Source organism: Rhinopithecus bieti, unplaced genomic scaffold, assembly GCF_001698545.2.
Source record: "Rhinopithecus bieti isolate Rb0 unplaced genomic scaffold, ASM169854v2 scaffold_83524, whole genome shotgun sequence".
NCBI lineage: Eukaryota > Metazoa > Chordata > Mammalia > Primates > Cercopithecidae > Rhinopithecus > Rhinopithecus bieti.
The window spans coordinates 31,950-42,628 of record NW_016830496.1 but is presented as its reverse complement, the minus strand read 5'-3'; the positions used below and the strand labels follow the sequence as shown (position 1 = coordinate 42,628).

Below are 10,679 nucleotides of genomic sequence, written 5' to 3'. Positions count from 1 at the left end.
TATGACCTTGTGTAGTTCCCCACCATATCAACTCTGGACTTGGCTGCGTGACTTGTTTTGACATCAGCAAACATGATGCTGTGTTTGTGCCTTGGGACTTGCCCTCTTGGAAGTCAGTAACCAAGTGAGGAAGTCCAAGCTAGGCACACGGAGGGGCACCAAGCCCCCAGACATGCGAGCGAGGCCAACTTTCACTCAAGCCACCAGCAGAACTACCCAGCCAACCCATAGATTTTGAGAAACAATTCTTGTTTTAAGGCACTGGTTTGCAGTGATTTGTTACCCAACAATAGATAATTGAAACATTACCCATAACTAAAGGAAGTGCTCAATTCCAATTGGAGATTGCTAAAAATAGTTATATTTTTTCCCCATCAGAGTTCAGGGACCCCCTGAAATTAACGTGCAGGTCCTTTGAGGAGCTGAGGGCCCCAGGTTAGGAACCCCTGGTTAAGCCAAGTGGATCCTGCTCTCCTTTTCACTACCTTACTACAGTGTTGGTACACATATAGTTAAACTGGCCACAGCATATCTTTCCTTGTTGTAACCCTGAAATGGAGCTGAGCTCCTAGCACATAACAGGTGTTTAACACACAAATTTATCAAATGAATGTTGGTTATAGGATCTGTCTTCCTGACTAAACTGTGAGCTGCCTGAAAACAGAATAAGAGCAAATACTAGGCCTTTTCCAAGTGCTTTACACGTACCAACTTACTTACTCCTTATAACAACCCTATGAGGTAGATGTTATTACACCAATTTCACCAAAAAAGAAGATAGGCACAGAGAAGGTAAGTGACTTGCCCAAGGTCACACAGCTAGAAAGTGGCAATGCTAGGACTAGAAGGCAGAATGCATGTTCTGATTTTACAGCCTTTATTAACGTACCCAAAGCACATTGCAGAGCTCAACAAAACTTTTAAATGAATACTACAATTCTGAGATTTCATTTAGCACTATTTTATGGGTACTATGCTTCTTGAAGATTCAATTTTGTAGATTAATTTCTGGTAGCCTGTGATTTTTTATGACAAAATACATATAATTTACTTTTTAAAAAGTAGAATAATGGCTTTATACTACAGTGCAGATTTTCGAAAGTAAGTCTCCATTGTAAAAGTCTATTTTTTTCCAAAGGACACGAGTTCACAAAACGCAGGGAAGGGGGTCCACTGGTCCGTATTAAATAATGTTCCCTGGGGAATGGAGCAAAGCTCCAGCTTTCGTCGTCACCCAGCCATCCCACCCCAGCCTCCCCCATACCCTGCACAGCCTCTCCTAAAATGACCCTCCCCCATCCACACATCAGGTTCTGAAACCTGACCCTGCCAGGCAACTAAAGCCGCGAACCCCGCAGTGCCCTGAGCTGGCCTCCCCCTACCCACGATCCCAAGACGGCACCAGCCGAGGGGATGGGTACTTTGGGGGAAGGCACTTTACATTTTCAAAGTGTTTAATTCACGAAAGCACAACCCAAAGGGCCGCCCCCACCCACCCGGGGGTCTCGCGCCTCCGCCCGGCAGCCGCTCATCCCCAGTAGACCAGTGAATGAACCGCGGGGCCGGGACGCAGCCGGCCCAGTGGCGGGAAAAGCCTAGGGCCTGGCCTGTGGAGAGGCCCCAAGAGAGCGTGGGGAGGGCTCGGGCAGCCGGGAGGGGGCGGTGACAGCTGTGACCCGGCTCCACGCTCTCACCTTGAACATGTCGCTAGCAGCGGTGGCTCCAGCAGGGTCACCCCGGCCTCGGCCACGCCCACTATAGAGAGGTGACTACGGAGGCCCGGTAGGGCCTTGATTTCTCCAACCGCAAGCGGGCCGCGGTGCGGGTAACGGCCGTACTGCAAACTCGGTGCGGCGAAGGCTTAGTTCAATCACCCCGTTCTAGAAGCCGCGTCGCTGAGCTGCAGCGCGTCGCGCCCGGGCGGCGGATGAACGTAAACCCCGCCCTCCAAGAGGCTCCGCCCCTGCGCCGGCGGTTGCTAGGCGGCAAGAAAGCGCTGGCTCTGTGTGGGTGGTACGCGGAGGCGCGAGGAGGGAGGTGCCTGGCGTCGCGCGGCGCTGGGAAACTGTCTTTGCCGCGGCGACCTGGCGCCCAGCGGCGTGGACTGGGATTTCTGTGAGCAGAGGCTGCCGGGAGGGGGCGCTTGGAGGGCCTCGGGCGGCTTCGAAAGCCTCGCAGCCGGAAGCCGCCGGTTGGCGACCTGGATTTATCTTACGAAAGGTTTTAACCGTGGACTGGAGGTTTCTCAGGTTTTAAATTTAAACTAATATGCTGTGTCCTTTAATCGGAAAAGGCTCTGACCTTATTTTTTCCCTTTAAGGAACAAGCGGTAAGCCTCCTCTCTGGGAATCAAATGTTTGTCCCTTAATACTTGTAGAAGTAAATGATAATGGCAATAATTATCTTATTAACAAGAGTAACAAGCACTGATACAGCAGTTTGATATGCGCAGTCATGATCTAAGTTCTTTATTCACATTTATCTAATCTTTCCAACGACAGAAGTAGGTGGGCATGATTATTATTCCCAATACATAGATGAAAAAACTGAGGCACATAGAAGTAATTTGTACGAGACCACACAGAAAGTGGGAAGCTAGGATCCAAACCCATTAGTCTGCCTTTGAAACCTGTGTTCTAGCCAAAACAATTGTTGCACTGTCTCATAATGAGGATGTATTTCCTATTTCATTCTGTATTTCTGTCCTAATCCTATAAAAAGCGTAAGCCCTATCCGGGCGGGCATCTGGAAAAATTTGGAATTTGTGCAGTGACGTGCCACTGCCCTCCAGCCAAAGACCACTAGGGGCACACCTGTAGTTGAAGAAATTTGGGTTTCTCATTGCTCCAAGGAGAACGCACATATAGGAACACAGTGGCATATTTCAGTAAAAGAGTTAGATTTATTATAGGATTTGGGCTTTGGTTCGGTGATTTTGGGGTAAGTTCAAGGAAGCAGGAGCTTTGCTCTGATCAGGTGTTGTTAGGAAGCAGTGATAACACCAAGGCCCAGCTGTGACTGCCAGCCAACTCCCAGATGTTAAGGGCTGCTTTTCTCTTTCTTAAGAGGATTGTATATTCCAAGGCATCCCCAAGGAGAAATATTGAATAGACTCAGAAGGCTCTCTGCATCAGCAGTGTAACATCACACATACGTAAAAGTGTGAAACATATTGATAAATTAGGGCAGAAGGTCTTAATTCATGGGGTATGCGAACTTGTATGGGGGAAAAAATGACAACTTCATTTTCACTAACCTCTAACTGAACTTCGTTTCTTTCAATTATAGTGTAGACAACAAGCCACAGTAGTATTAGCATTGATGACTTTGTCATCAATGGAAAGCACGGATATTTACATGTTACATTGCAGTCATGTCAGAGATCTTGAAATATTTACGCTCATTACTACTTCAAAAATACAGTTATTAGAGCTCATTTAATGCATTAAGAAGACACATTTACTATAATTTTGTTTTAAAAAGTATTTTGATGATTTCAGTATAATTGGAACACTTTGTAATCCTATGTATGTTATGCGTGTTTTTTTGGTGTTTTTTTTTGAGACGGAGTCTCGCTTTGTCACCCAGGCTGGAGTGCAGTGGCGCGATCTCCACTCACTGCAAGCTCCGCCTCCCGGGTTCACGCCATTCTCCTGCCTCAGCTTCCTGAGTAGCTGGGACTACAGGTGTGCACCACGGCACCCGGCTAATTTTTGTATTTTTAGTAGAGACGGGGTTTCACCGTGTTAGCCAGGGTGGTCTCAATCTCCTGACCTCGTGATCCGCCCGTCTCGGCCTCCCAAAGTGCTGGGATTACAGGCGTGAGCCACCGCGCCCGGCCATGTTATGCGTTTTAAAGAGATCTGTCCCTAGGGGTCCATGGCACCAAAAGAAATGATAACGAGCCCCTGGTTTAGTAACAAAGACCAAGCAGTGACTAAGAATTGGGGAGCTGCATCCAAATTGGAGTGTTACTGCATCCAGATTGGATGCTTTAAAGAATAGAAAGTTGGAGGTGGAATCAGAAATTTAGTGTATACCCTCTCACTTTACCAAGGAGGGAACTGAACCACTGAGAGGTTAAGTGACTTGCTCAAAGTCTCACTGCTATTTGATGATAAAACTGGGACAAAACGTTTTTAGACAAACGTAAAAACTCTCCGCTGTGCTAGGCACTGAGGACTCCATAGTCAACAAGATGCCTCCTGCCCTGAATGAGCTTGTTGGTAGACAGCCGGGGAGTGATGAGATTGAATTATTGAGTTAAAAAGTTAACTCCAGGTGTAGTGTGGAAGATGAATAAGAGGAGAAAAAGACTAGAGACAGACCAGTTATAAGACTGTGGATAGATTTACTTGTCTTTTCCATATACCATATAATATTTTTAGTACACAAAGAATGTAAACTGTAAGCAACTTTAAGAGATCCACAATGCCTTATTTTTTAAAGGATTCAGAATTAGTACAACAATCATATGGCACTTGAGTCTTGTCCAAACAGTGTAATAGTATAAATTATGACCTCAAAGGCTTAATTTATGTACTTTCAGATTACTTCATTGGAGGGAAAATGAACCGTTCCTCAAATGTACCAGGTAAAGGTATTCTGAAATTGGGTACAAGATCCTTAGGAAAAGTTCACAGAGTACATTTCGCAAATGCACCAAATTCAAGATCATTACTATCGTAAGTACCCGTATTTTGCCTTGTGTTATTTTCCACAACTGTACAGTTTCCAAACAGTATTTATCCAGATCATTTCAAATGCTTCTTGTTTTGTAAATCAGAGATTTTGTGTTTTAAAATTACTTTCAAATTGAATAATTATAATTGCATTTTCTAATTTACAAAGCATATTAACACACATCTACTTGATCCTGATACAACCTTGTGAAACAATTTTTATATTTTATAAATGAAGTAGTAGCAACCGGGAGAAGGTAAGTGGCTTGAAGAAAGTTAACAGCTAATAGATGGCATCAGATAGGATTCAAAGGTTTGTCTCCATACTTCAGGCTTTTTCCTTTTTTTTGAGATGGAGTCTCGCTGTGTCGCCCAGGCTGGAGTGCAGTGGTGCGATCTCAGCTCGCTGCAACCTCCATCTGCTGGGTTCAAGCGATTCTCCTGCCTCCCCCTCCCGAGTAGCTGAGATTACAGGCGTGCACCACCACGCATGTCTAATTTTTATATTTTTAGTAGAGACGGGGTTTCACCATATTGGCCAGGCTGGTCTCGATCTCCTGGCCTCAGGTGATCCCTCCCGCCTCGGCCTCCCAAAGTGCTGAGATTACAGGCATGAGCCACTGCGCCTGGCCTAGCCTTTTCTTCTTTATATCTTGTAGCCTGCATTTTGCCAGCCAATGGGTAGCATTATGCAGGAGTACCTGTCTTTGTACATAGCACTGTAAGGGGTAATGATGGAGTGAGAAGGTATGAAGGAGGAGACCCCTACAACCTGCCAGTGCTGGGATATGACCAAAAGTAGAATAATTCTGACTTGACCTGGATGAGCCTGGTTCAAGCAAAGATCAGAGAAGGAAGTTTCTTTTCTAGGGCGTAGTCGTCCACCCCAGAAGAGAACTAGGCCTCCTGTAACTTTGACTATTCCCCGTTCCATTTTCATAGCACTTGAACTAGTTGGACATTTCATTTTAGGTTGTGAATGTTTTGGGAAGTGAGCTTGTCTCCTCACACTTTTGTTTATAATATATATGCCTCTTAATGATACATTTATATTTTATATGCCTTTTGATGATAAAGTTTTAGCCAGGACTTTTTTTTTTTAATCTCAAGGGAAATCTCAAGTATTTCATATCCTCATTCTGAGTAGGTTCTGCAAATGACCACTTCCAATTACCACATCCAAATGTTCCTCATTAGGTCAGTCTTAGAGTGGGGGATGGGGAGGTACAGGAGGAGGAAGCATACATTGATAGTTCTCTAAGGTTTTAGGAAAATGAAAACTACTTTATAAATATTAACCTCTTTTTTTCTCTCAGAATGCTTAAAGACATTTCAGCTCAAATAATACAGAGGGCTTGGTTATCTCATACAAACAAAATGATATTTCGACTCCTGAAACACGCAATTTGTGCAGCGGTAAGTAGTTTGCTTTTTTTTTCTCTGATGGATTTAATTATCAAGCCAAAAGATCTATTAATGAAAGATCGAATAGATAACCTTCTTTATCTCTCTCTCTCTTTTTTTTTTTTGAGACGGAGTCTCGCTCTTTCACCCAGGCTGGAGTGCAGTGGCACAGTCTTGGCTCACTGCAACCTCTGCCTCCTGGGTTCAAGTGATTCTCCTGCCTCAGCCTCCTGAGTAGCTGGGATTACAGGCGCCTGCCACCACACCCGGCTAATTTTCTGTATTTTTAGTAGAGACGGGATATCACCATGTTAGCCACGATAATGTCGCTCTCCTGACCTTGTGATCTGCCCGCCTCAGCCTCCCAAAATGCTGGGATTACAGGCGTGAGCCACCACACCCGGCCCTTTCTTTATCTTCCTATTTGGATTATAATATTGCATGGAGTTCTGATTGTTTTTTTCTTTATCCCTAAATTGATATTGCTGGATTTTTTGTAATTGTGGATGACCATTTTTTTTCTGAATTAATATACTGCTGTTTTGTTTTTTTTGTTCCTTATTTGGAAATGTGAACAGTTCTCTTCCACAATAAAAGCTCCAATCTGCAAGGTTGCAGTGTCTCCACTGTATCCAGCACTTTGGGAGGCGAGGCAGGAGGGCCAGGAGTCAGCCAGGTGCTGGCACATTGGACTGTGTCTCTACTTAAAATACAAAAAAAAAAAATAGCCGGCGTGTGGGCATTCACCTGTAGTCACCTAGTCACAGCTACTTGGAGGTGAGGCAGGGATTGTTGAACCAGGGAGGCACAAGGTTATGGTGAGCGAGATCACGCCCTACACTCAGGGCCTGTGGTGGCAGAGTGAGATCTGTCCCTTCTCAGCTCTGAATTAAAGTTCCCTTACCTTTCATCCAGCATTTTACTCTTAGAATCTTTTACATATATTACAATTTGTTGCCATTGTTTGTAACGCAAAGGAGTAAACTGTTAATATTATTGATAGGATGCTGGGTTAATAATTTGCTGCTTTTATGTGGTTACTTTGCGGCTTTAACATGATTATGGCAATAGAAAGGAAAGAAAAAGATAGCTCATCAGTTAAAAAGCAAGCACCGGACATATGAAGAATATGATCCTACTTGAATGAAACAAAACCAAAAAAAAAAGCATATCCCCCCTCTCCAGAAGCAACTCTGCAACCTTAGCAGAGGCTCCTTGGTATAGTACCAAATTTCTAATAAACAACTATAAATCCGTAGTCTATTATGTGATACTCTTTTTTTTTTTTTTTTTGAGATGCAGTCTCACTCTGTCGCCCACACTGGAGTGCAGTGGCATGATCTTGGCTCACTGCAACCTCCACCACCCAGGTTCAAGCGATTATCCTGCCTCAGCCTCCCTAATAGCTGGGACTACAGGTGTGTGCCACCATGCCCAGCTAATTTTTTCTTTTTTTGTATTTTTAGTAGAGACAGGGTTTCACCATGTTAGCCAGGCTGGTCTCGAACTCCTGACCTCAGGTGATCCGCCCGCCTTGGCCTCCCAAAGTGCTGGGATTACAGGCATGAGCCACCACACCTGCCCAATTAGTGATACTCTTAAGGGAATTTTAGCAGCTCTGAAAAAAATAATAAAGTCTGAGCAATGTATACACCGTTCATCTGACCCACAAACCCATTTCTGATGTCAGTAAAAGCAGAATACGGCCGGGCACAGTGGCTCACGCCTGTAATCCCAGCATGAGCTGGGATCTTTAGGACGCTGAGGCGGGTGGATTGCCTGAGGTCAGGAGTTTGAGACCAGTCTGGCCAACATGGTGGAACCCTATCTCTATTAAAAATACAAAAAAATTAGCTGGGCGTGGTGGGGTGTGCCTGTAATCTCAGCTACTCGGGAGGCTGAGGCAGGGGAATTCCTTGAACCAAGGAGGTGGAGGTTGTAGTGAGCCGAGATTGCGCCACTGCACTCCAGCCTGGGTGACAGAACAAGACTCCATCTGAATACTTCGGAGAAAACCCACCCAGGTAAACTCCTGACATTTCAGGTCTATTATCCGTTGTCTTTGAATATGGAACTTGTATTTAATTTTATAATGCTGGTTTCATAGTATTTTTAGACTCTTTTGTAACAGAAGGAAATTCTTTTTTATCTGTTATAGTAATGCTTTAAGTTAATACCTTAAATTAATAATGTTTTGTCCTTTTAAAAGCTATTTATTTATTTATTTTGAGATAGAGTCTCACTCTGTCACCCAGGCTGGAGTGCAGTGGCATGATCTCGGCTCACTGCAACCTCTACCTCCCAGGTTCAAGCGATTCTCCTGCTTCAGCCTCCAAAGTAGCTTGGACTACAGGCACCCGCCATCATGCCCAACTAATTTTTGTATTTTTAGTAGAGACGGAATTTCACCATGTTAGCTAGGTTGGTCTCGAACTCTTGACCTCAGGTGATCCTCCAGCTTTGGCCTCCCAAAGTGCCAGGATTATAGGTGTAAGCCACAGCACCCAGACTAAAAGCCCTTTAGTGTGCATTTTTATGTGATTATCTTAGGTATAAAGGGGTTGTTTGGGGTTGTTTGGGGGAAAGAGTTGGGGCTTTAGAGTCAAACAGAACTAAATGAATCCTGGCTTCCCAATTTACTACCTGTATGCCTTTTATAAATTACAAAATTCCCTGAGCCTCAACCTTCTCTTCTGTAAAACAGACATGATAATAGTCTCATAATGGGCCAGGTGCAGTGGCTCACACCTGTAATCCTAGCACTTTGGGAGGCTGAGGTGGGCGGATCACCTGAGGTCAGGAGCTCGAGACCAGCCTGACCAACATGAAGAAACCCCATCTCTATTAAAAATACAAAATTAGCCGGGCGTGGTGACACATGCCTGTAATCCTGGCTACTCAGGAGGCTGAGGCAGGAGAATCGCTTGAACCCAGGAGGTGGAGGTCGCAGTGAGCCGAGATCGTGCCATTGCACTCCAGCCTTCTTGGTGGCTCACACCTGTAATTCCAGCACTTTGGGAGGCCAAGGCAGATGGATCACAAGGTCAGGAGTTTGAGGCCAGCCTGGCCAATATGGTGAAACCCTGTCTGTACTAAAAAAATACAAAATTAGCCGGGCTTGGTGGCAGGTGCCTGTAGTCCCAGCTACTTGGGAGGCTGAGGCAGGAGAATTGCTTGAACCTGGGAGGCGGAGGTTGCGGTGGGCAGAGGCTGCAGTGAGCTGAGATCACACCACTGCACTCCAGCCTGGGCGACAGAGTAAGACTCCGTCTGAAAACAAACAATTCTCATAGTGTTGCTGGTGTAAGGATTAAATGAGCTGATGTATATAAGGCACCTAACGTAGTATATGGTGCATAAAAGGTACTTAAAAGCTAGTAACTTATTACTATTATCATCCTCATCTTACAGTGATTCATTCAACAAATACTTGTTAAGCATCTGCTGTGTTCCAGGCACTGTATTAGATGCTAGGAATATAGTGGTAAAAAGAAAAGCCAGCATGCCTACCTTCATGAAGCTTACAGTCTAGTAGGAGGCACAAACAAGTTAATAAGTAATTATAATATATTGTGAAAAGTGCTGTCATAGGGAAATAATAGTGCCTTTGATCTCAAAGAGGGACAGATACCCAAACTTGGAGGCAAAAATGATTAAGTAACTGGCTTAAGGCTACACAGATGGTAAGTGGAGGTGCCAAAACAAAAACCCACCCCTTCAGAACTCCAAGTCTAGCGTACTGTTCACTTTACCACGTTGCCTCTGTTATAGTCCATAAATTATGTCTGGGTGGGATACTGCTTTCCCTTTACAGCTCTGTCCTCTATTTCAGGAATTCTGTGTGACACATGAAATACTGAAGAAAGTGTCCCCCTTAGAGGCTAAGCTTATTAAGGATCCTACCATGCAGTGTAAAATTAGATTCAGGTAATGTATCTATGCTGATTTATTTCAAGAAGTACTTAGTTAATATGAGGAAATCTTAGTTATGGATTTTTTTAACCTCATAACTTCTCAGAACTTAATTACAAAGTAAATGTAATTTCAACTTTTATTTACATTTGTTATGTGAAGAAACTGAGGCATGACTCTGTGGCTAAAAGTTGCGATGAGAGTAGCTCTCATCTCCCATTCGGTATTCAGTCTTACACAGGTGTGAGAATAGTTGTGAGCACACCAAAGTGTGGGTCTTACATCCTACGTGATCCATTTAATTACCAGTTCTTTATATGCTCTGGCATAGCTTTTACCCTGTACGCAAGAAACTGTATGAACTATCTTAAGTATAAGGGGGAAAAGCAACTGACCCCAAAACCTGATGCCAAATAACTATTTTTTTATCTTTATTTCAGATTTAGAGGTGAAACGTTTCCACCTTTCATCGTGTTTAAAATTTTTCTTCATACTGATGGCCATGGTTACAAGTATTTTAGCGGAAAAAATGTATTAATGCCGTCAAGTAAGGTGACATTTCATGATATACATTTTATGTTAATTTAGCTTCTTAACATTTATGTAGTATCTGAATTGCATTCAAATTATACAAAATAAGTTATTTCACCATGAAACAGCCCACCAGGTAGGTTGTGTGTG

The 10,679-nt window shown here is 43.9% G+C and overlaps 1 protein-coding gene across 1 annotated transcript in view; it reads left to right on the top strand.

The window, feature by feature from the left end:
- Positions 1–2,086: 2,086 nt before the first annotated feature.
- Positions 2,087–10,679, top strand: part of CUNHXorf58 (chromosome unknown CXorf58 homolog) — a gene marked incomplete at its 3' end in the record, with an annotated part of 28,266 nt that continues 19,673 nt past the window's right edge. The window contains exons 1-5 of the mRNA XM_017865570.1: positions 2,087–2,329; positions 4,550–4,685; positions 5,999–6,098; positions 9,919–10,013; positions 10,439–10,550. Of these exons, the coding sequence (XP_017721059.1) occupies positions 4,570–4,685; positions 5,999–6,098; positions 9,919–10,013; positions 10,439–10,550 (423 nt within the window). The remainder of the gene's footprint in view (positions 2,330–4,549; positions 4,686–5,998; positions 6,099–9,918; positions 10,014–10,438; positions 10,551–10,679) is intronic.